Below are 25,856 nucleotides of genomic sequence, written 5' to 3' on the forward strand. Positions count from 1 at the left end.
CTTGTCCTCGGCAGAAAAGGATCAAACCAACAAACCAACGAACCGTTCAAATGCACCCTGGTTTTCCCCTTCTCAAATTAGGATCTGCTGTAAAGCATTATGAAGGAGTCGATTTAAAGGGAATAGATGACATCAGTGTCACCAACACCCTTTGCAGCAATGCCAGATAACACTGAGGATGATCACAGTGAGAGACTGCATCTCTCGGGACCAAAGGCTCCCGCCTGGTGAAGAGGGTAAAGGATCCTAGTGCTAATATGGGACCTCCTTTAGAAGAAGGCAAGCAGTGCATTTCCACCTCGCACCACTGTTTACTTTGATAACGAGTCTCCACTTCCCTGGAATCCTGTCAGTAGAAAAGGATAATTCAACACCTGGGAATCAAAGATTATACCACTATAACAAGAGAGCCTGCTCTGTGCATAACAACACCATTCTGGGAGAAGCAAGTGGATCTGAGACCCTTATGGACACAGTTTTTAAGACAAATCGATTCTCAGCATTCAGATTAAAGCAAAATGTGTAGGGTGAACACAACAAGCCAGTCACTGCTTCTCCCCTTTGTGGAGCTGGGGGAGCCGATCCTTAATTCCCCTTTTTTTTCCCCCCAATTGCTCAACATTCAAAAGAAGCAACTTGTTTCCTCTTGCTAATAATATGCATTTTCTGCACTTATTCTCATGGGCCATAGAGCCAGGTAAGACAAAAAGACCAAATGATGACAAAAAGACTAAATGACTGCCTTGTTCCTGAACAAATCTCTGCTACAAAGTAGCTATAACAATATTATATAAATTATGTTTCCTAGTCTCTCCTACCTGTGCCTGCAGGCATTTCCTCATACCTCCTTGAAATCCATACCATTTAGAAACATCCCTGCTCCCACAGCCTTCTGCTGTATGCCTTTCTCTCTCACACGCTCTGTCGCTGCTGTGCAGCCCATGGCGCACGAGTCTAAAGAAGTGATTTTAGATTGTGGCTACACAGATTTAAACTTCCTTTCTCTCACAAAGCAGCTTTCTACCCTTCCTTGCAGGGCCAACCCAAAAGCCATTGAAATCAACACAGCGACTCCCCCTCCCTCCCCCCTTTTCCCCCCACCCTGATTTTGACAAGTTTTGGCACACAGCCCAAATCCCCACACTTGCCAGTGTTTCTTGGAAATTTTTACTTTTTCACTTAATTGATCAGAACCTGGTGTGATTCTTCCAGGACTTTAGCACTGACTGTTCTAGAATAGCATTTTCCATTCCAAATACTGTTCTTTCTCTCATGTTTCATTTTAAACAGCTTCAGCTATTTAATATATAGAATTGTTCAGGCATAAATGTAAGAAACATGCTATTTAAAAAGGTAACAGAAAGACAAGACAAATCAACTCACTGCAAAGCAAGATCATTGCCAGGAAATTTCCAGCAGCACACAGTATTTTTAGCATTTATAAAATTTAAAAAACAAAACACAAAACCTAAGCATCATTATTTTGAAAGTTTTTACTTTTCATCTAATCCACCAGCTTCTGCTGAATATTTTATTGCCATATTGCAATATATTTATAATTCATTTCATCATTTCTTCAAATTTGTTAAGGAAAGGAATTGTTATATCTGTAAACTCTTCTGTGAACACAAATGTTTCCTGTTCAGATTAGTAAAATCTAAAACTTTTTATTTAAAAAATATTTATTTATAATTGTTGCAATCTCTTAACAAATGATAAACAGATCTAATAAGCCATGCTGTCTATTCATTGCTCTTTCTGAAATGAATTCCTCAGCACTGGGAAGAGAAAAAGCATTTTTCTGTGGTTAAAGAAAGTCCAAATTGCATGTTTGAAATCTCTTCTAATAAAAAGAGCAAAGCAATAAGCGGATTATCTCTTTAAACATAGTATAGGAAGGTTGGAGGCCCCGGAGACATTTTCCACAGCCTCTATCTCTGATACATAGCAACATTATCTTCAACTAGAGAGGGTCCTATGACCCTGGAGCTCAATTTTAATTTGATCTTCTTCTTTAAAGAGGTTTCTACGATTCCTCTCAAGTTATGCTGCATATTCTTATTTTGGGTTGGTTTGTTTGGTTGTTATTTTGTTGTTGTTTTTTAATCTGAGATAAAACAGCCTTGGCTTTTTTGATCCGCTGGTTTGATCGTGTTATATGGATATTTAATGTAACCTCTTCTCTATCAGAACTAGAATATGCATCAGCAGAAATGGTAGGCAAGTTCCAGCTGACAGGGGAGAGAAGAACTTGGATAGAAAATTCACTTCTAAGGCCTCACTTCTCCTCCCTCCAGTTATTTCAGAACTGGTCTCCCTGGCCAAATAACATATGGGGACAGGGTAAAGGAGCCTTATACCCTTGTACACCAGCCAGCTGAAACAAAGGCAAACCTATTGGTTCTGGTGGGCCAGAGGTACCGTGTCTGCTCCCACAGAGGCTCAAAATCCCAAGCGATTGCCAAGAAGAGCAGGAAACTGGGGAACTCGGCTTGAACTTCTCTGGGCTGGAACCTGGCCCCAGACCTGCCTGGCTCATGTGGCCCCAGCAAGGGAGTTTCCTGAGGTTCCCACCTCCTTGTTCCTCTTTCTTGTTCTGGAATGGGCACTGTCACTGAGACATGTTGTCAGGCAGGGATATTTTCTGTTTTCCTTTTCTCCACCTTTATCTCTGTCAGTGCATCCAGTCCTCACCATAAACTGCTTATATTGCTGAAGAGGAAGCATTTACTTGGAGGCACTGATTTGAGTCGCCTGAGTATGGTCACAGCAGGCATCTGTGACTACTTGATGGGATTAGCAGATTATGAGAAAGCATGTTTCACTGTGGGGTTCCTGAGAAAGGAAAAATGGGCAGGTAGATGCTTGGATCTGGTTAAACTATGCATGTAGGCCTGAAGGCCTCCTCGGGAAAGCCACAAGCACAGGATCAGGTAGACTGCTGCAGGTTAGGATCTGAACTTCAAGCCAGCAAGTAGGGAGATCTCTGGATTGTCCTATCATTTGCAGAGGATCGAGAGTTAAGTATTTCAGCCCGGGCAGGTGAGACAAACCTTCACATACTGCCCATTCCCAAGATAAGTGCTTGAAAAAAGCAGCTTTTCTTTTGCATCAAACAGCTTTGCCGCAAAATAGCTTTGCTGCATCAGTGCAGACTGAGCCCCCAGGGATTTTAACAGATGCATTCTGTTGTTAATGAAGGGCAGTTTAGAAGGAGCCAGGGGTTCACAAGTCCCTCGTGCTTGTGCTCTGAAGTTACTGTAGATCTCTGCATGTATCTGCATCTCATCGGGGATGTAAGAGTAGCTCTGCCACACAGAAAGATGTCTGGTCCACACCGGGTCAGATATCTTTCCCTGTTAGATATTCTCATACAGTGTATCAGAGGATTCTTCTAGAGTTGCTTGCTTCTGAGGTGTCTGCAGAATGATGAAAAGGAGAAAAAAGAAATGGAGGAAAATCATTCAAAAGATGATGAATTAATTCTTAATAAGCAGGCACTGACGTTTGTTCTGCTAGAAATGGCTGTAAGTGATCTGCTGAAACAGAAGCCACTATAGTGAGAAATGTTGCTCCGCCAGAGACAAACGTGACTAATCCAGCCCAAGGGATAAAGATGCCTCCTTTACGAGTCACTCTTCCCCAAAAAAACTGTCAGACTGGGAGGGGAGGGAAAATTGGACTCAGTAAAAAAATAAATCACTTTGGATTCTGTGAAGGAGGAATTCCCTGACCTCCTCAATCCTGTTTCTTCAACAGTTGAGTCTATTCCTCACGACCGTTCCTCGTGTAGACAAGGCGCTGACAGACTGATATTTTAAGTGCTGTGTGGCACAGGCCTGCTGTAAGCAAGGTTACACAGCAAGCAGCTGAAATGCCACCGGCTGAACTGAGCTCTACCTACACTAGCATTTTCTCTGTTGCCACCACTAAAGGGAAACACTACAAAAGTGCTGAGAGGAGGCACCTCCAAAGCATGTGGGATTAACCCCTTGCTACCCAAACTGGCCAGCGGTCCATGCAAATGCTCTTGTTTCACAGGGGTTCTCTGCCCCGCTTCCCTTTACAGCTCCCCCTCTATGTGCAGCATCCCACAGCAAAGGCTAGGCTGGACCCTCTGCAGCAGAGTCAGACACTGTTCAGCAATCTCAGCTCCCACTCACAGGCCAAACCCACTGACCCACAAGTCTCACTCTTAGGGAAAATACCCTAAAAGCCAGCTGGAGGACGAGTGTCCTAGGCGGTGACAGCCCACGATGACTCAGGGAAGCTGATCAAGGTGCTTGCAACCATAGTGGAAAGTGCAGTCAAATTCTCCTTTGCTGAGATCATAAGGCCCTGCCACTCACACTTCCCTTCCTTCAGACCAGCACACGAACTGAGGACACTTGGTAACTCTCACTTGGTGTGAGAGCTCATCTCATCCCCTCTCCTTGCTTTCTTCTCCTCTCTTTCTCCCATCTCTGCTTTGACCTTTACCCCACCCTGGCCAAGACTACCAGTGCCAGACCTGCTCACATAGAAATGCTCCTTTGCTCTTGCTTTGTTGCTTTGCTGCTGCTCTGTTTTACAGACCCTCTGTCCCTCTAAGCAGCAGCTGAATGGTGTGGGCCACACACAAACAACTCAGCACAGCTCAGACAGCTCCCTGGTAGGGAGAAACCTCACACATCCTGTATCTTGCCACCCAGACTGAATAATTTCGAAAGGGGTAGCTGGTAAAGGTATACAGAAGAATAAACAGGACCAGGAAGAGGGACCCTATCCAACTAATTAAAAATGCAGCAAGAACACAAACCCAGGGATTCTTGTCTTTTCCAGTAAGACAAGCCTATATAAAACAATCCTTTCTCCTCAGTAATCAGGGACCTGCCACTGTTTTTGCTACCACCAACCACAGTGGTGCCACAGCAGTAACTGCAGGCAGCCAGTGGCTGTGGGACCAGACCATGTGGCAAGTAGCAGAAACAAAAAGAGGTCGCTTGATTTTAGACCACCGTTTCCTCAAAGGTGGGAGTTGTGAAAATGCCTCAGACACTGGAATGAGATGCACTCATGAACCAGGGGGATGGTGAAACCAGGGGAATTATCCCCAATAAGACAGAAGTGGGAGGAAGCAGGAGACATTTTTCAGGAACATTTTCTAACATTAGAAGTGCATATATATTTTTTAAGCAGATAAGAAGTCTGGAGAAGAAAAGAAAAACAGAGTTCTGAGGACAGGAAGGAAGTGTTCCCTGGTGTGCCTGATGCAAGTTTTGTCCATATGAAACAGCTGACACCTGCCAAAGGCAGGGTAGAAGGCTGTGTGGACTCCTGGTCTGCTTCATGTGGCCCCCACAACTGATTTGCACCTGCATATTCCTAGTTGCGTCTGTTTTCACAATGAGTGAATTTAGTACAAGCCAAAAACATAGGCACATTGCCTTTTCCTGAGCCCCAGAGCTCACAGAGATTGTATCAACCCAGCCTCTGCTCAGACCATCTTAGCTTCTGCTACCATGAAATGGCTCTCAGGTGCCTAATGCTGGTGAGAGGAAAGCTGCGTCCAGTGTCTGCTGCTGGTGCACAGATCCCTTTACCCCAGAGGACTTCACAACTGTCAAAACAATCTGGAAGGGGCAATAGTGGGGACCAGCATCTGCCCAACTCTCCATGAATGTCCATCCTGTTCAGAGGAGCAGTGATGCCAAACCCCTCAATGCCTTTCAGCATATGTCATACAGCAAAGCATCTGCTCAAAACTGTGAGTGCCAAAACTGGTCAGGCTGCAGGAGCAAGGGTTCTCCTGGAAGAGGGAAGATAGGCTACATGTGCAGCCCAGCTGGCGATTGCATGCCACATCCTGTTTTCCCCTTTTGGTGGGACTGGAGACACACTTATTGCCTGCCAGGTCATGGCAATTCTATGGGATTTCTTTCTCCATGTGCTCAGTGCATATGGGAACTTTCCAAGAATAGGGCCCTAGCTCTTACCTTTCTTGGAGGATTTTTTTTGAGTGAAGGGTTCTTTGTATTGTTCTCGAGGACAGAATAGATATCAATTTGCCGCACATCCAGGCTCTGCACAGGGGAAAAAAGAAGAAAATAGGGATCAAATAAATTATTTAGGTTTAAGACTACTAATTACGCACTGGGTCGTTCCCCATCTCACGCCTGATACTTTTTAGAAACCCCTGCCATCTCCAAAATTTTGAAGTTCCTTACCTGAACTTGGGCAAACAGAAAATCCTTTCCCTCTGAAATCCCTACAGTGCAACTGCATCATCTTCTTTTTTTCAGGCTCACAGAGACAGGCTTTGATGTTACCTACCCTGTGTAAGGCAGTGGAGAAGAATGCCAATGCCCCTGCCTCCCTCTGCTCCAAATTGTCGCAGAATGGAGAATAAAGACCCCTCTGCCACATGGGATGATGATGTGCACCATGGGGACAAGGCTAAGGAGTAGTGTTCTGCATCACTCAGGACTGTTTAGGTGCCTGACACCCACAAGCCCTTGTTCGTGGTTATTCTAGGCACACAAAGGTGAGAAAAGGGGAGAGGCTGGGGGTCCTGAAGCACAGGTGCTGTTGAAAATGAGAAACCCTGCATTGACAAAATTCCTATTTATTGTCTGGGTTTGTTTTTTTTTTTTTTCCAAGCCAGAACTCTCCTTTCTTTTTAGAGTGAGCAAAGAATAGTAAAAAAACTCCATATGCTCCCAGGCCCTCAAACATAACCGTGGTCCCACACAGCTACACAGAGAAACACACACGCGCCCTACATGCATATGCACTCGCTGTCCCCCAGGTAATCATGTCACAGGAGATGCATGTCAGTTTGAGTGATATTCCAGATCTGCCTGAAGGATCAAACATAACAATCGGGAGGACTTTTCCATGTGTTTTTCAAGGATGACAGCAGGTTGCCAAGGTGGCTGTTTCTCTGGCAACAGGAAGATGGGAGGAGCTCCGGCTGCAAGAGGGGCAGATGGTATTAGTGGAGAGACTGTAAAGGGAGCGAGGCGCCCTGAAACACAGAGAGGAGGATGAGCAAAACACAGAGGGTTGATTCAGGGGCTGCTGATCACCTGAACCCTCATCATTTCATCTGGAGTTTAAAACACTCAGCATCTTTCAGGATCATGGCCAACAGAACAGTGGTTTGAACAGGACTAGATGATACAGGAGCAACATTTGGGAGGGGGCCTTGGAATAAACAGGCACTCAGACATGAGGGGGCCACAGTGAATGGAGCACCACACGTCTCTGCCATTCCCATGCCTTCTCTCAGAACAGTCAAATTATTTCACCTCTCTGCTTCCTACTCCCAAAACCCCACTTGCCCACACAGAGATTTCGCATGTGCCCATGTGCACACAGAAAATCCAATTTCCCCATCCTCATTTTCAATTCTCTTTGTGATGCTCACAGTGAGGACTTGTCCTGCGTGCTCCACTTCCAGTAGCCTGGCTCTGTGTCCCCTTGGCAGGACAGGCAGACTCTTTCACTGCTCCAGTCTGAAGCCACTTGCAAGCAAAAAGGATCCTTTTGGTATATAACCTCTGAAAAAGACTCCCTGCCTCCACAAGCCTTCTTCCCATGAAGGCTGTTTGACACTGCTAGTCCTTTGCTGGCCAGTTGGAAAGCTGGTGTCTCCAACTACCATTTGCAGTTAATTACTTTTACTTGGTCACTGACCACCTGCTACTGTCACAGTGGAGGCACACAGGCTACGTTCCTCCCTGCTGACAGATTCCTTCCCATCCCCAAGCAGCCTCCTGTCTTCCTCACACCTGGAAAAGCTCCTGTGCTCTGGAACCTGACTGCACCTGCACCACAGGAGTTCTGTTTGCTGCTCAAAAAAGCTTGTTTGAAGTGTAAAGCAGATGAAGCAAGGCCCTCAGATTGTTATTTCCAAGCTGCTCGTTAACTAGGCAGCTAAGCTGGAAATCAGAGGATATACAGGTTTGGGTCTAGTGCAGTGAGGTAGAGCAGCTCCAGGGTTGCAGGATGACAGAGAGGTCAAGGAACACCTGGTAGTATAGAGAGAACAAAGTGGTTTCCCAGCTGCCCCCTCATGACCAGGGCATACACCCACTCCCAGGGACCACAAAGTAAATAGTGGCATCTGAAGAGCCACTGGGGAAGGCATTTGCTCCCAGGGCTGTTCAGCAGCAGAGCTTTGCAAAAGGCATGGTAGGACCCTTCCCACACCAGAGATGAGCCTTGCTGCCATGTAGGATAACAGAGAGTACTTAATGAGCTGCACCAGCCAGTTCCAAGACCTTACTTTGATGTCCAGTGCTGCCTGCTCTTGCTTCTGCTCTCAGCCCCAGGCCTGCAAGGACACTGTGGTTCCTTGACCTGACTTTTTTTCAGACTCTGACCTGTTGCTTCCCCACAGATAGCACAGCTGGCACGTGATGGCCTCCTGTCCAGTCCCCTAATCTCTGACCTCTTTATCTTATCACTGGGAGTTACTTCTCACTTGTCTTTCCTTTTTCCTTGCCTTAGTTTACCCCAGTGCTGACCACAGATTTCTTCCCTCCTCATGAATTAAGAACCGAGTTGAACACCCAGTTTAACACCAACAGATTTTCACAACACATCTAGTTTCAAATGCAGTTTGCAGGTCTGAGTTTACACTATGCAGAGTTCCCACAAAATTTAGCAGTGGGGCACCAGAGTCATCTTTCAAAGGAAATCAGGTTTGTCGACTTTCTATTCCCCTCACCTCTCCTGAGGGCCCATCTAACACAGGTTTCCACCCCAGGGTTCTTGCCCTCTATACCCCATTACACCTCACAGGGCTGTGCTCCCCCCTCCTCACCTCGCAGCCCTTCTTTCACCATGTGTCTGCTGCGGGGAGTTGCTGCTTCATGCCTGAACGAGTCGCCCTGCAGCAGCTGCTCCACAATACAGGACCCTCCAAGTGGGCGGGCTCATGTTCCCCAGCGCACAGGAGATGGTCCCAGGCTGCTTGCAGCCCTGCCAAAGAGCCACCTGCCCTGCACACCGGGCTGGCCAGGAGCCCTGCACAGCTGGTGTGTGGTTAACAGCCCAGGGGGAGGCCGGCTGGGCCAGGTCCATAGGGCTCCTGAAGCACTGGGGCCCAGCCAGCTCCTGGGATTGCCTGTGCCTAAGGCTGGCTCTGCTGGCTTGCTATATTAGCCCTAGTGGAGCCTGAACAGAACAACATGATGAAACATGTAATTAAGATGGAGCTAAGGATGCATGACGAGGCCGACTGAGCGAGAAATGGATTTGATTTTTTTTTTGTCTCCTTGCAGAAATCATCCACTTCAGCAGGAAACTACCCATTCGGATTTTTATAAGCCCGAATTAAAAAGAAATTACTTGATACAAATGAAAAGGTTTATGACCTGCAACCTCCTTTACCCAAAGCATTGCTTTTTGCCCAGAACAAACGTATCACATACAATACATAGTACTCTCTTTTAAACAACTACTCCAAAAATTAAAAGGCCACAAAATGGTGCCACTTCCTCCCCCCCACAAAGTGAGAAGGAGAAGGGGCAGGTCTACCCTCTTTTGTATCTGCCCCCAATCAGGTCTCCTGCTTCCTTGGCAGAGCTTTGCTCCTCTCTGTAGTACATCCTCCAGAGCTTCACTTTGTTTAGTTTAAATGATTAATGCAGAAGAGCTTGCAGGTTTTCCTTGGAGAGACTTTTCTAGTCCTTACAGACCTCACAGACAAAAAGGTTTCCTAATATTCAGGTAACATCCTTCTCTACTCACTTTCATTTTATTTCTCCTTGTTCATCCCACAGATCACAAGGAAAAAAACCAAACCCTTCCCTTCTTAGTGGAGCAGCCCTCCCATGGCAGTAAAAGGCAAAAAAGGAATCCATTTTAAATGGAGCTGGATGGGTTGTAAATGGGATTAGGAGTCATGGTTACCTGAGATAGCTGAGGTCTAGGCCTGGCATTTCAGGGGAGCCACTTCAATTCTATTACTTATGATGCTGCAGCTACTGGGCTCGAGGAGTGGGGAGAGTTGGCATTCCCCAGTTTGGGAAATGAAAAAGGATGCAATGAAAAGGAAAATGCTTCAAAAAAGAGACTCCTTTTATTTTCTTCCTGCCCTATTCCCCCTGCTAGCTAGTCAGCCTGCTCAGGACTGCAATGGTCTGTGACACTGGCATCAGTGTAGGTACCATAGCAGGAACTCCAAACAGCTGGGGTTGTCTAGGGGAACATGTCTCTCTGCCCCCAGCCATCATTCTCCAGCTGGGAAGGGCATGTCCTTGAGACACTCTGCAGTACAAAGAGGGGCTGAAATACCCTCTTTCTTCCTGACTTGTGGAGACTCTTCTACCTCTTCCACCAGGAACCCTCTGTGGCCCCACACTTGCTGTAGAGGAAAGGGTGCTGCCCAGCAGGGCATGGGGCAAGGCTTGGGCACTGGGGAGACCATGACTGGGACCAGGATGGAGACACACAACATGCACAGTCTTGAGAGGAGCTGAGCAGGGCAAGGTCACCAGTACCAGGCTGGTATGCAGGTATTGCTCATGTTTCATATCATGATACTGGCATTGTTTTTACCATGGCAGGGAAAGGAATAGTTGTACCACGATGCAGACAGAAGGGATGGAGGGTGATTCTGGTACTCACATCATAGACAGGAGGTGGTGGTGGTGGGCTGGCTGAAGGGAGCTGAGTTTCCACCTTCTGTCTCAGGATATTTAGCTGGCTCCTTCTAGGGCACAACACCTGCTCGGGACAAGACATCAAATGACACATTTGGAGAAAACACAATCTCCCCAAAGCTGAAATGAACACCAATGTCGTATCAAAGCCAGCTGCTTGCACATCTCCTGAATGCTTCCACAGCAAAGAGTGCTGGCAGTGTCTGCACAACACATGCTGGTCACTCTCCTCACCACAGGGTAACATGTAGGAGTCCCATGACTTACACTGGAGCAGTAGAAAGGAGAACTGGGCTCTGTGTGTACATATAAAGCACTTTCACCACTGAAACTTTGCTGGGCGAAGGGTGTAAGTATTTTACAGCACAGAACAATGCTGTAGGACAAGGAATAAAGTAGGGCCATCTTCATAGTGCACAAGGGAATTCCAGAGAGGCAAAATGCAATGACTTTTGTCAGGACTTGGCCGGGAAGCTTCTGCTAATACGCAGGGCCTAGGGAAGAGCACCAGACAAGCATTAGTGATGACATATAGTCAGTGATACACTAATGTGCAAGTCCAGCATGGGGTTGAAGGAAGAAGGTGCCTTCCTCTGAAATGTTTCTTGCATCAGATGAGTTCTCCTTGAACGTGTTCCATTCACACATAGAGAAACTCAGCAAGCAAGGGAGGAGGCAGAAAAGGAAGAAGGCTTTGCTTTGTTCTAATTCAGAAAGAAGTGGGATGATTATATTCACATCACATGAAAACTATGAACTGCTTTCCAGTCCATTAGTAACTAAGGAGGATGCTAAATAGCTTTTCTTAAAGATAAACATTTTTAAACCAGCAGGTCTGAGCAAGCTGTGGTGAGAAATATGGGCTGTGTTCTGCAGGAGGGCAAATATAATGACTGCACAATCTCTTCAGGCCCCAAGGACAGCCCATGAGTCTAAGACAGGCCCACCTCAAAACCTAGAGATGCCAATTGGCGAGTCGTGACACTGCCCTCCCCTCCTCATCCCCACAGAGACACTGTCTAGGCAAACAGAGATGGGGGCCTGTCTCCAGCCGACTTGCTCTGCCTCTTACATTCCTTCCCCTGTATCAGGCTGCCGGCAAGGCAAGTCTCACGAGATTAGCAGGTCTGCCAACTGCTGCCATTCTGCTTTCAACCTCATGATCTCTGACTGTGTGTGCTGAAGCCTGATGCTCCTTGGAGTCAAAGGACTGTACAAGCAGCACAGCCTCCACATAAAAATGCATGCAGAGAGTCTGCTGTTGTGGTAGCAGAGAGCAGCCTGAACAAGTAAATATGGGGCATACTCTACCCAGAAAACAGCAATCCCCAAGCTCCGTTTTAAAAGACATCAGGTATTTTTAAGCCAGCCTTGAGATCTCTGGAAGAATGCAGAGGATGCAGTTTGAACACTTGAGGGTGGCAGTACTAGGAGCTGAAGGTTTTTCCCAAACAACAGAGATTCAAGTATCATGACTCCAGACACTTTTCCTCAGAGCCCCAGTCTCATCCAGATCTTTTGCCCTGCTTTTGGCTTTTCTTCTCCTTCTCTCTAAATCCTTTCTTCCCCACACCTGGTTTCCCCTTTGCCCTCAGTTACTCATCCCAGCTTCCACTTCCTTACCCAGCTTATCCCAGCCTGGTCTGCTAACCCAAGGGGCCCTGTCAGTCCAGTCTTAACACCCTCCTCCGAGAACCAGTGCTTCTTTGCTCCAGATTCCAGTCCCAGTTTCCGCCCTCAGGCTCATTCTTCCAGCTTCACAGAATCATTGCTGTTGAAAGGTGTCTCTGGAGATTGTCTAGTCTAAACTTCCTCTGCTCAAAGCAGAGTCATCTAAAGCTTGTTGCTCCTCAGGCCCTTGTCCCTCTCTTTTTTTCCCCAGTTAGTTGTAATTTCCACACATGCTTCCTTGGGATCCTTGTCATGACCTTTCCCTCTCTCTCTGCCTCTTAATGTTTCTCTGCCAAACTCATGCCCAAAGCTTTGGTCCCCAGCCCCTCCACACTGCAGATTTTTTTTCTTCTATGGTGCACAAGCTCAGGAATGCAGCTGCAGAATTCCTGAACCAGAGTAACCTCCATCTTGAAAGAGGATTAGAAACAGGGAAAGTCATGCCCTCCTCCTGCCACCAGGGTTGCAACAGATTTGCTTGGGTGCACAGGACATTACCTGTCTGACTGGCAGGTAAGGCCCCCTCACAGGGGTTTTAGACAACTGAACTGCTAAACTGACGAGAGCCACAACTGAGTATGCACAAACTGCAATTTTCCAAAATTCCATCACAAAGCTACATCTCCTTGAATGTTCTCAGGGCCAGCACACTGCTAGTGTGCCTTGCTGCCCTGTGTCAAACCCTTGTTCTAAAGCAGAGCATGCTGGAGTCAAAACAATTACCAGAATTTCTTTAATTATTGACTCCTTTTGTCTTTCCTGTAATATTTTTATTCTCAGAAAAACTGAACTTAAGAAAATAAACCAAGGCAGACACCCAGCATGGAAAATCTCGGGACAGGGATTTCCAATCCAGCCAAGTTAAAAGCAAATGGAATTAATTCCTAGAATGGGTCATGTCAGGTATTGGGTTTTATTTGGTTATAACTTGCCTTTCTTTTCCACAGAAGCAGAGCTGTTGCGATGATGCTCAATGCAGCAAGAAGAACAGTAAGGGTAACAAGGATTTCCCACCCATGAGAGGTATCTATGTACCCTGTACCTGTAAGAAAGAAGGAAAAAGGTTTACAGTGTGAGTGGAAGTTACAATCCTGCTGTGTTTTTAGCCCTGGAAAAAGCCTTGAGAGAACTAAAATACAGGACTGCAGAGCATGGTGGCAGAGATGCACACAACCTTCAAAACCCACTCCGATTGAACAGAAAGCAGAGTGAAGCTGCAGAATCACACAGAAGAGGCAGGTTATAAGCAGCTCCATGTCATATAGTGCATTAGATGGAGGTGATACAACTATGAGAGCCAAGAAATGTGGCAGATAGAGGCTGGCAAAGGTCTTGTGACAGGAGCAGAAAGACAAAGGGTGGAAAGCACACAGGCCACACAAACTAGGAGGGTGGGTACTGTAGGCATCCTCTGACCAGCGTAGCAAAGCTATTTCATTGCAGCTCTTGCATTTACACTAACAAGTTCTTCATATCCAGCATTCAGAAATGCAAATCCAGCCAGTCAGCAGCATGCCCGTCCTTATCACTTTTCTTTAACATTCCTCTTATGTTGCATGAAGCTTTCCCTTGCTTTCCGGTCTGCCCATTAACAGACCAACCAAACCCTTGCATCACATGGAAAACGGGGAGGGATGTTAGTCAGTCCCTAACCTGTTTGTGAGCCCCTAGCAGTGAGCACCGAACCTGTACATCTCATTACAGTGAGCACCCTAAGGACTGACCTTATCAGCTGCCTCTGCCATAGTGCTGAAGGCCAAACCACACTATCTCTTCAACATTGGCACTTAAAAGCACCATCTGACCCAGTGCCAAGGCTCCCTGGATAGATCCTGACTCCCAGGAGGCTGTGGCAGGGCAGATAAAAAATACTGCATCTTCACGTTCCCCATAGGGAACAGTAGCACGGGTCACCTGTGCAAGGCACATTCAACCCCAATGGCAGTAAGTACTGGGCGTGAATCATTATTCCCACCTGATTTCATGTTTGGGCAGACGAAAAGAAGAGCAAAGACCATATTTTCACAGCCAGATCCAGCTGATTTTTAACCTCCTGCCCTTCCTTCTGGTTGTTCACTTACCTCTAGCAAGGACAAACACTCCCTTTCCCACTTTCTGGATGTCATTCCATTTGACCTCGCAGTAGTATGTGCCAGTAGAAGAGGTCTTTTCAAGCGGCACAATTCTGTGGTCGTAAGGTATGGCAGCAGTCTTATTCTCTTCTCCAGAAGGAATGGGTAAGTTTTCTGACCTATTATAGATGGATGTCTTCTGGCCCAGTGAATTAATCCAGTAATAGCAGATTGAAAATTTGGTGTATTTCGGCATGTAAGGAAAGATGACTTTACAGGGGATGGATATTTCTTCCTTGAGCAGCGCAACCTGGATTGGAGGTTTCTGCTGTACATCAACATTTTCCCCTGTAAGGGTAATAAGTGTTAGCAGTTACCTAACATCACTTTCAGTCAGGAGAAGACAGCTGTCCCAAAGACAGGATCACACGGAAAGTAACCATATGCCAAGAAGCACGCCCAGAGCACACAGTGTTGGCCCTTGTCAGAAACTGAGTGATTCAGAGCATGTGCCCTGTGTGATCTGCCACATCTCTTAGGTAATTGCTGTCTGATTTCTGATAGCCTGCTGCATTCACAGGCTTCCCCTTTTCTCTTGTGAGCTCCTCTGTACAACGCCAGCACACAGAGAGACAGGAAATGAAGCAGGAAGTGAACTGATTTTGCAGTGGTGTGAGACTGTATTTATAGTGGGTGAGTAGAAAGCGATTTTCCAAGACAAATGCTAGCTAGACATCTCCTGGAACTCTTGAGTTACAAGCTTCTGCCTGGGCATCTACGTGTGGCCACGTGATGACTCTGTGGCAGTGAAGGTGTTGTACATCAGCGGGTGTTACCAGTGGCACTGTGTATTTCTGAAAAACAAGTGGGGAAGGAAATTGCATATTCCGTACAGGGGCCAGCACCGGGGCCATGAGAAATAAGCCACAGCTTAATCACTCCAAAGTTTTGTTGCTGTAAAAGGGCAGCAAAGTACAAGCCTTGATGCCAGATATGGGAACTATCTGCAGAGGACTGCAGATCTTAAGTATCTATATGTGACAGTATCTTAAGCAGAGAGATGGAAGATCACACCCTTCATGTGCTTCCTCCTAACACATACAGGGCAGTTTAAAGTGATTTATCACTGCAATTCAGTAGACAATGACGTCAGGAGTTACAAGAGAGAATGAATAAGCACAGAAGTGGAACCACACCACAGTTCACTCCCTGTTTTGTTTAATAAAAAGTAAAAAAACCTTAGAGTGAGCCACAGGCTGGTAAGGAGCCTGGGGTACAGGATTTCTTTGGCTTCCCGGCCAAATCTGGGTTTAACATCAGGCAGTCTCTAGATCTACTTGTTTGGCAGTTGACATGATACCATATATAAAGCAATTTAAGAGGAGGCTGTTTAAGAAAGAGAACTAGAAACTTACACACAAGCCTTCTTACGAAATGAAGGATTCTTTCAGAGATGTGAAAACAGAAGAGGGAAAAAAGGGCAGAGAGAGAAAGTAGGGGATGGGCAGGCTTTTCATTCATGCTTTTGATGGGATTCCCTGGAGTTCTGCATCTATGAACAGGCTCATAACAAGGTATTAGAGCTGTCCCAGAGCACAGCCAGGCTTGCTTTCCTGTCATCATGCACTAACACTGCATCACAACAGCAGCATCACCCCTGCACAGCGGGATCTGGCATTGGAAAAGAAAACTCAGACTTCGTGCTGCTTAATGCCGAGCACTGAGGAAGGGGTGGGGGGGCAACAATGGAGGGAGGGCATGGCCACTGCCCAGAAAGGACTGTTGGGAAGTAACATCCATTAAGGAAAATTCTCTACAGATCACATAGCCAGGGACAACAGCCTGAGAGTAAGGAAGAGCTTAGCTTACATCACTAGAAAAAGGTTCTTGGTCGTAAAAGCAACCAAGATATAGTACAGTCCTCAGTGACATGCTCATTCTTTGTGAACACACAGTCCTGTGTACACTAGGAACAGTATTATGGAAAGAAATCACAGAAAATCCTGCAGACACTGTGGGAGTGATAACCCAAGTGGTTTCTTCTGGGCCATATTTTTCAAAATCATTCATCATCCTTCTCCTCATCTCTACCCAGCAGAACACACATGAATATAGTTTCTGTACAAGACATGGCTAAGGACTGCTGTAACAAAGCAGAGGAGAGATCTATCTTCTTACAGTATCCCAGGAGCCATGAGCTTGAGAAGAACATGCCAAGGAAAAAGCCAAACCATTTTATTTAGGTTATCTAACCCTTCTCCCATGTTTCCCCTTTCTTGAGGATTTGCTCTCTCAGCTTTGAAATGCTTAAAAGACAGAAATAGCAGCAGCGTGCAAATTCCTAGAGGGGATCTCTGGAAATTAGCAAAAGATAGCAGCTGGAAATGCTCTAATATGAAAAAAACATGAGAGTAAACAAAAGGAATTTAAAAAAAAAATATTTGTTTACCTCCACACTGAAGCAACCAAAGAAAGAGGAAGATGACTTTTAGATTAGAGGCCATGATGGGTGTCAAAGGCTGTAAGAAAACAACAAGACAGGAAGATCCAAAAGGCAAAAGAGATGGGGATTTGTCAGGTATTTCCATGCCTGGGCAGCTGGTTGATCCCCTCCCCTTTGTGAAGGGACAGGCAGGATGTACACACACTGCTTTTGGCAAGCAGTTCCTGGCAGATGCAAGCTCTTCTGCTTTTCAGTCAGACTCCTCCCCGCACCAGGGTTAATATTTCTGTACTACCACGATGGTGTTACACCTACCAGCGGGTGTCCAAACATTAGACCATAAGCACTTTAACACACAGAGCTTTGCCTCCCGATGACCGTAAAATATCGCCCACATTTAAAGCAAATTTTGTCACCCTCCAAACTGATATGAACACTCGAGTGTGGGATCCCTGTTTTGTCTTCAGTGCAAAAAACCAGTACCCACATCAGCAGTCAGTACAGAGAAATGGCTCCACTGTACTCCTGACTCCACAAAACATCCCTCCACAGCCAACTCCTCCACCAGGTCCCTTCAGAGGAAGGCACTCATATTCACAAAGTGAGAACAACCAGACAGCAAATTCATCCCTAACAGCTGGGATGCTTCAAATCCACACCATGCTGGCTCTGAATCAGCTTCGCAATGCAGGCAAGCTTTAAGTAATCTATTGTAGTCAAACCTAAGGAGAGCCCTTTGAAGAAGAAAACTCTCTTTTTGTGGGAGGCTCCTGCCGCCTATACTCACGAAGAGTCTTTGATTTCAACAAAAGCTTGTTTTTAGCTAAGACATCTGCAATGCAACAGCTGAGCAGCATCTGACTCATAAACTCCCCCCCCCCAATGTCTGAGAGATCTTCACTTCTCTCTAGGCAGCTTCCTCCTTTCGCACTTCTTGTGAGACATTTGCACTATCCACAAGAAAGCACATTGCTGCAACTTCAAGGGTGCCTGCTCCCACGGGGTGCTGTGCTGTGGAGACTGCTGGGGGTTGGCCATGGGGGAAAAGACCTAAGGCAGCAGATGAGCCTGTAAACTGCACTATCAAAAGCATCTATCAAAAGTCATCAAAAGCACTATCACTTGTTTTGTCCATCCAGAGTTTGTAGGAGTGAGGTCTGCTCCAAACAACCTTTGGTTTACAGCATTTTTCCTCCTGTTCAGCCTGGAACAGGTCCTCAAGAGGAAGGGGTCTTGTAACAGGGGGAGGTGTGCAGCCGTGGCCACTGTGGCCCCCTGACCCCAGGGATGGCTCCAATACCTTGGTGAGAGCCCTGACAGATGGGGAGAGGAGCAAGTGGCTTTGTGTGGCTCTGCAAGGCTGGTGCAGTAGCTGCACTCCTCCAGGGAAGGTTTAGCTCAGATTAGCCAAAACCAACTCCTCTCCCCAAGACATGCTGATGTGAGCTGGACGGGGCTGGTCTCAGCTGGAAATTGCTCCTCACAGGTCTTAACGCTGAGCAGCAAGTACAATCAAGAGTGGTAACAAGACACTTGGGGCCCAATTGGTATTTCATATATGGAGGCACAGATCAGGCAGCTGTGGCTCTGGGGGGCTCTGGGGTCACAACAGTGCTCAGCAGCATTTCTCAGGCCTGAAGAGCATCTTAAGGTAGTTAGAGCAGGGAGGGAGAAGGAAGCAAAGGCTCACTACCCTCCTGTAGAAGAACTCGGATGAACAGTGAGGGCTTCTTCGGCTCTTATATCACACTCATCCCCATGGTAGCACACAGCTTTGCAATTTTCAGCATTGATGTATTTCTAGAGGACAGAACATGCTGCTCCTGTCAGTGATGTGTTTTAACTGTTATCAGCATTTATCTGCTTCAGGAATTCAGAGTGATAAGTGGATTAAGTGTGGTAGGTTTGTAGAGCTGCCAGGTCAACATCGTCCTCCTGTCCTTTCTCTTCTTTTCCTATAAACAACCCTGTTGCCACTCGAAATGCCAAGTCTAGAAATATCGCTGTCTGGAATTAAAAAAAAAAAAAAAAAAGATCTAGCATTTCAAAAGAGATCACACATAAGACTCAGCTGTAGGATTAAAGGCACAGCCAGGCCAGAAATACATTCACTGCTGGGATTTGCTATGGTAGAGCTCACTGAAAAGAAATGGCTTTGAAACGACTACCCAGCAGCTATTAACTGCGAGACAGGATGACATTCTGTTCCTTAGAGCCTAAAGGGAGCCTGAATCTTTGAATGTTAAATTCTAATTCAATTTGGTCTGGGGATTCTGGACGGAGTTTTAACCCTGGAGACACAAATGGGAGGAAGATGAGGAAAAGCCGGGGAGTTGTGTGTTTCTATTACCAGCCTGTAGTGGGGCTGAACTGATCGCCCTGAAACTTAGGTGGAACTAACCAGCATACCTGTGCCAAAGGAAATAAATTACAAAGCTCCATAGCAATAGGTCATTGTATGACCTTCACTCATGCATTATACAGTACACTGCTGCATGTGAGCCGGTCCCTGCAGCATGACGAGGAGGGAACTGCCTGGCCAGCTATAACCCCGCTGCAGCACTGACTGGCCAGGATCCGTATGGCTTGGTCTTCCCTTTAATGCAGTGAATGCTGACACTTCCTGAGACTAAATACAGGATTAGGCTAGGTTCAAGCCACAGTTTCTGCTTGTAGGTGGAAAAGTGTCTATTAATTTCACTCAAGGACTGTTAAAAGCCTCCAATGGTGGTCAACGTTCCCAACCATGAGGAAAGGCACATTGTTCTGGTACGCGAAAACAGCAACACGTTTGGGCAAGTGCTGCACCTACCATAAGTGCCTGCTCACAGCTGTGTCCAATGTACACCCACAAGTAAAGGCACACACACACACATGTGCCCACACATGCCCCCACAGCCAACTCCAGGGAAAGTATTAATTCAAACAAAAAGGCTGCTGCTAGCCAAGGCAAAAGCAACGCTGCAGAGACCACAACAAAGCCTCTTTATTGCTGAAGCATTTAACACCACAACCATCCAAAAGAGAAACACCGCTTGGCGCAGAGAAGTGCTGCAGCAACTCAACAAGCCTGATTGCACAGAGCATTTCATTCCCCAGCACGGCAGCTCCGGATTTGCTGCCTTGTCAGAGACCAGCTCAATCCCCCATTGCTGGAAAGCCAGCCAACGGCAACACGCACACCTCTGAGGATTCACAATCTCTTTGACTCCTCTAACCCCAGACTCCAAGGCGTACAGTTTCCCTCTGTCTGGCAGCAGGAGCGACAGCAGAGCCAGTGCAAGCGGGGCCGTACCTCTGCCAGCATTTTTACCACTGTTGTGTGCTGAGTGCCTCTCAGCAGGGCTGGATGATGCCGATGCAAAAGCTGCCAATGCCCTCGCTATGTTTCTACCCATCGAACTGCTTTAGGTAAGAGAACAATCAGGAACTTGATGGGAAAACAGAAGAATAAAGGTGTTGACACTACCGTGGGGAAGGGAGGGGGCACTTCTCTAATTCCCTTTCATCAGCAAAACGAGTCTGCCTCAGAAATCACCCACTACTCTTTCTCTGTTCACCTGCTGGAAAGATTCCCGGGGCTAAATTACCACAGGCCTGACACACTCTGGGGGCCATGCCTCAGCCTCGTGGGGCTCCCTACGGTTCTCCTTCATGGGCTTCCTGCGCGTCAAGCTGGGGCGAGCAGAAACTCGCCTGGAGGCACACCTTTGTCTTCTCAGGCTGACACCTTCCAGGAGAACATCCACCTTACCGTGCCTGGGGCTCACATAGGACCAGGGCAGAGAGACCATGTTAGCTCTGCCTGAGTCAGTGGGTTAAGGCTTCCCCCGGGCAGTCCACCCGCACCGGGCGGGGCAGCTGAGCCCCTGAGGCGGGGGGACACTGAGCGCCGGGGGCCACCGAGCCCCACACCCGGCCGTTGCCGCGGTGACGGCAGGGCCTGAGGGCGGTGGCGGCGCGGACACCGCCCCGCGCCCTCACCCACAAATGGCGCCGGCCGCCCCGGCCGCCCCCTCCTTCCCTCCCCTCCTTCCCTCCCTCCCGCACCCACCCACCCCGCTCTCAGGGCACCGGGGCAGCCACTGTGTTTCGCACCTGGCAGCCGCCACCCCGAAGTGAACGAGTACAACTAGGATCCATTTAAGGCAAATTTAATGGTAATTAACCGTAATCAACAGCTTGAGGAACAACTTTTACTCAGCAAGCTGCAGATACCGCGGTTGCAGTTCGCCCGTCAGGCAGGAGCGGCTGAAGACGGGGTGCGGAAAAGGAAAATGAACCTCACTGCCGTGGGTGTAACCCATCCCCGCTGTCTCCTGCCCTCCTCTCCCCTCGCTGCTGCCAGAGGTCACTGTCCCCACAGCAGCCCGGACCTGTCATCCCACACACATACCTCTTGCCCCTCCACTGCAGGCTCCCCTCACAGCCCCCTGTTGCAGAGGCAGCCGAGTTACTTCTGCTGAGTACTTTTGGGGGGCAGCAGCCCCCAGCCGGGGAACAAAGCACAGGGAGCTGCTGCCAGCGTTGCCTCCACCCCGGCACTGTCTGTCCCAGTCACTTAAAAGCCATCCCTCCTACACCAAGAGCGCTCTGAAAACTCCTGCCAGCGCTAGTGAGGAGCATGGTTTTATTATGAATGACACCTCTCAGTGCAGATGCCTCCTGGCACCACACCTGGGTGCTTCCCACCGCCAGCAAAGCCCAGGCACCTATTTCATGCCACTGACCAGGGATGCTGCACTAGTCAAGGTGCTGGTAATGGTGTGCAGCTCACCCTCAGTAGGGGCAGGCTCAAATCAGTGCCCCCACAAAAAGCCACAGACTCGCTGCACTAAAGGGTGTGCAGCTGCTGTGAGCAGCCCCAGCAGCCCACCTTGCTAGTCCCCATGGAAGCACAAGCAGAAGAGTCACAGGCACACAGCCCTCCCACGGGCACAGGATGTGTCACCGGCCCCATGGTGCCATGGCCAGGCCAGCCCAAACTTTCTCACATTAGCAGCAAAAGTGCTGGGGGTGGGATGCCGGGCAGGAGCAGGGCATGCTGTCAGCAGTGCTCTCCTAAAACAGGAGTCCCAACTCCTTCCTCGTCACCTGCATGCTTTGAGATGTGCACATCATGCCCTGAAATCCTCCTGAGTGAAGGGCTGTGCATCTTCTCTGTTGGGGGTAAAGGGTGGGAGGCAGGCAGGTTTGGCAGGGCCTGGGTCCTGTGCAGACACAGGGAGGATCATGTTGGACGAGATGGCAGCAGTTGCAAGGGAGCTGTAGAACCAGTCCCTGCCAGCAATGGCCTTGCCAGATGGCCCTTCTGGTCTCGTCTGTGAAGGAAAACTGCTTGGGCCTCAGCAAGCCCTGCTTTGAGCCAGCCAGCTGTGCCAGACCCAGCTCCTCTCACCCTGGCAGGCAACAACTTATGACTGCCACCAGGTACCCAGGCTTGCCCCACGGCTGCCTCCAAATCCAAGCTACCTTCCCTCTGAGCTTGTTCAAGAAGTCAAGAGTTCAACACTCCCCTGCACCCAAACCACCTAATTCACTCCTCTGCTCCTCTTCTTGCTTTTTTTTTCTGGCTTTTATGTCTTCCTTTTTTTTTTTTTTTTTTTTTAACAGGAACCTTTTCTTTGGCCTACAGCAGCTTTCCAGCTCAGGATGTTGAGAAGCAGAACCTGCAGCACAGCTACAGTGACCCTGGGAACCAGCATGGACCCCTGCAGCAGACACATGCATGCAATCACACCCCGTTTTAGATTGTCACGGCTTTCCTCATGCACACCAGGCCTCTGCCAGCTCCTGGGAGGAAAGTTGGGAAGGTATTAAGTAGCTAAGTACCTTGCTGGCAAATTAATAGCTTTTTCTTTCTATTAATTCAACTTTGCTTTTATTCTGGACTGTGGAGAATATGCAGGCTGATACAGCTGTTACAGCACAACCTCCTAGGGTGGAAAAACATCTTTTTGTTACCAGGCCCTATTCTGGCTATACAAACTAAATAAAGAATCCTGGCAAAAGTATTTGCTGGAAGAACTGCACCTCCACTAGGATTTTTGCCAATATAGAAATGTGTTTCATTCTGTCTTCCCTCCCCATCCCTCAATTTCCCACCTGCCATTTACATTTCTCGCTGTCAGAACTACAGGACAAAGATCTGTAGTTTTGGCCTAATGCAAGAGGATGACCACTGGGTTTTGTTTTTCAAACCCTTACAGAGCACTGCTGAGCACACTGGGAGCAGCCAAGGCTGCCATAGGCTATGGGGAGAACTGGGAGAGGTTTTGTGAACCTCTCTATGGGCCTGGAGGTTAGGCACTGAGCCTGAACCCACTCCAACCCTCCAGTGTAAAGGGTGTCTTCTGCCTGGAAAACCACAGGATGACAGATGTGGGTCCAACAAGGATAAGAAATACAAAAAACCCTGGAGTGCAAGAGGAAGTGTATCCTGTCTGCATGGAAACAACCTCAGCAGGAACAAGTGCAGGAAGGTGAGACTAGATGGACACCATAGCAGGGTCCAGACTCCTTCTTCTGTGGCTAATTATATCTCCACTTGCTCTTTAGACAGATATATATACGCATGTACTCATATCCTGCAGACCACTCTCTCCCCAACCTGGGGAGATCCTTCCCCCCCCCCCATTCCTTCCTTTATTATCTCTGCCCAGCTGTGGTTTATAAGTTCTTTAAATCTCTTCTAGGAACAGATACAGATCACAGTTACCCAGAATCCAAAAACGCAGACAGCTTGAAATGTGGTTAGAGTCTGCCCTACTTTCATGAGCTGAGAGCAAGGCTCTACCAAGGTGCTTGCTATGGGGAGAGGATAAGAGAAAGACCTGTTTCAGCAAACTGCCCCTTCCTCCCTGCCCAAGAAACAAATCTAACCTGTCCCCCTCCAAGCCTGCTGCATCTGTTCAAAATGCATTGCCTCTTCTCCTGGTTTGCCCGGGACTTGCAGGTGAGCAAGATGGAGACATGAAGGCTCTCCTGCACTGCAACACTTGATACAGGCACAGGGATCTCCCCAAGCTGAGAGAGGTGCGAGGGATTTGCCGAATCAGGGCCACGAGGAAGGCAATGAAGGCTGTGCTGCAGATTAAGAACAAGATGCGTCAGCAGCGCGTTTACCATCCGCATGCTCACTGACAGCTTTTCCCCATACTAAGTTGCTCCTAGGCTGCGGGAGATGCACAAGTGGAAGTGCTGCCGGGGACTTCCCTCCTGTGAGAAATCTCCTCACTGGGAAGTCTGCACTGGATTTCAGAGCTGCTGTGGGGCTGTGTCTCCATGGGGAGCATGGCTCCCTTGCACTGACAGGCTCCCTCAATGGCAATATTTCCAGGACTTGGATAGGGATACTGCTGAAAAAATACCAGGAGGCCTTTTTCCTTCTCTGAGTGGTGCCAGCCCACAAGACCAACCTGCAGACAATGATGTGTGTTTTCCACACCCATTTTGCCCGTAGTCTGATTCTGATAACCCTGGGCTTTTCTCACAAGCACTGATGGTGTTCAGAGGAGACGGGACTTGGGTAGAGGAGAACAGCTTGCACAGATGTACCTCCAGCTCTATGACTTTCTCCAAAGTAAAGAATATTTGCTGAATGATTCCACCTATATTCCAGGTGGAATACATGGAGCAGTACACAGACATGCCACTTGCAGCCACTAATATTTTAAGATTGTTTGCTTAACCCTACTTGGAAGAGCTTGTATCAAGGGAAGGATCAGAGCAACAGTGGGATGTTTTTGCTGGTGCTCTCACTAGTGGTAGCAACAGTGAGATGTTTCAGAATGGCTTGCTGTAGTCAAGGCCATAAAGAAATGCTAAAGAAGGTTTTGTCTGAGAGATAATAGCCCAAGATCATTACTATATTTATTAACACCATTTACAGGACTGACTTCAATAGCCTTGGAGGGAAGAATGAAAAAATGCCAGCAAACACATTACGTTCTTCTGCAAGAAGTTTTTTCATCCTATTGAAAAGCTTTGTTAGAAAGAATGATGAGAATGGTAATAATAAGGCACTATAATTATACCTGATCCTTCTATAATCTCTCTCTCTGCAGAGTTCGGGAGCACTTTACTGCTATTATTGGATTTGAACAGTCCCATCTGGATAACATACGACTGATTTGTTTGCATGGCTTATTTTAGGTATTTCAGCATGTACATTAGAGTTGCCTTCGTATTTGGCTGATTCCCTGCACAGTCTGTAAGAACAGGAAAAGATCTTCAGCTCCTGCTCTCCACCACTCCGTTCTCCCATCCCAATGCCTTGGAGAGCTCTTCACAGAAGTCCAAGGATAAACAGAACCAACTCAGTACTGCAGAGTGTACAACAGCAGTACCAAAGTACTAACAACATGGGGGTTGGATACTATCTAGAACATTTGGATTTGCACCTGTATTAATTTAGGCTTGAGATTCCACGTATCCCGTAACAACTCTAGATGCACTTGAAAGTCTAGCAGCAAGGACTTGGCACATACCTGGTGCTAATGTACATGCTCTGTGGTTAGAATAGCTGCTACTTGAAGCTTTTAACCAAAGGGATCTGCGGCAGGAATGTGCTCCCAGCACGCACAGAACCAGGGAAAGCGTGACGGATGCTCACACCTCTCCAGACTTGGCATTCCTTGCAACACCGTCTCAGTTACAGTGACGCTGGCAAGCTCTTACCGCACCTCCCATTCACCGTGGCGTCTAAATGAGCAGCCAGCTCCATCAACATCAAGAACTTTGTTGTCCCCTTGCAGGAGCTCTTGAGTGCAAAGCTGGGCACTTGCTACTTCACTCTGCCAGGGCCAGGAGAAATAAGACATCACTGAAAATAATTCAGCCCATGCTTAAAAGATATTATATAAAAATGAGATTTTTTTTTTTTTAAATGAGTAAAAGCACAATGCAAAAACTCTGGTTTACATGACTTGAACAGTTTTCACTTAGGAATTCACAGCAATTTGTCACTAGCTTGCAGTGCAGGGAGGGAATGTTCCTTTCACACTGAATCACCATAAA

General features: G+C 47.6%; 1 protein-coding gene across 3 annotated transcripts in view; it reads right to left on the bottom strand.

Moving 5' to 3' along the window:
* Window positions 1-1,481: 1,481 nt before the first annotated feature.
* The window catches only part of NFAM1 (NFAT activating protein with ITAM motif 1), a 54,320-nt gene continuing 29,945 nt past the window's right edge, over window positions 1,482-25,856 (bottom strand). Inside the window, exons 1-6 of one of the 3 annotated variants that reach the window (XM_018080337.2) lie at window positions 20,399-20,765; window positions 14,405-14,743; window positions 13,256-13,365; window positions 10,618-10,716; window positions 5,976-6,062; window positions 1,482-3,419 (exon numbers count right to left, since the gene is read on the bottom strand). In XM_018080337.2, coding sequence (XP_017935826.1) covers window positions 3,360-3,419; window positions 5,976-6,062; window positions 10,618-10,716; window positions 13,256-13,365; window positions 14,405-14,743; window positions 20,399-20,456 — 753 coding nt within the window. In that variant the 5' untranslated portion in view covers window positions 20,457-20,765 and the 3' untranslated portion in view covers window positions 1,482-3,359. Of the gene's footprint in view, window positions 3,420-5,975; window positions 6,063-10,617; window positions 10,717-13,255; window positions 13,366-14,404; window positions 14,744-16,844; window positions 17,898-20,398; window positions 20,766-25,856 lie in introns of those variants that run through there. The other 2 variants (XM_008931505.3, XM_018080336.2) reach the window with 2 other exon arrangements.

This window comes from Manacus vitellinus, unplaced genomic scaffold (assembly GCF_001715985.3).
Source record: "Manacus vitellinus isolate BGI_N305 unplaced genomic scaffold, ASM171598v3 scaffold_5_pilon, whole genome shotgun sequence".
NCBI lineage: Eukaryota > Metazoa > Chordata > Aves > Passeriformes > Pipridae > Manacus > Manacus vitellinus.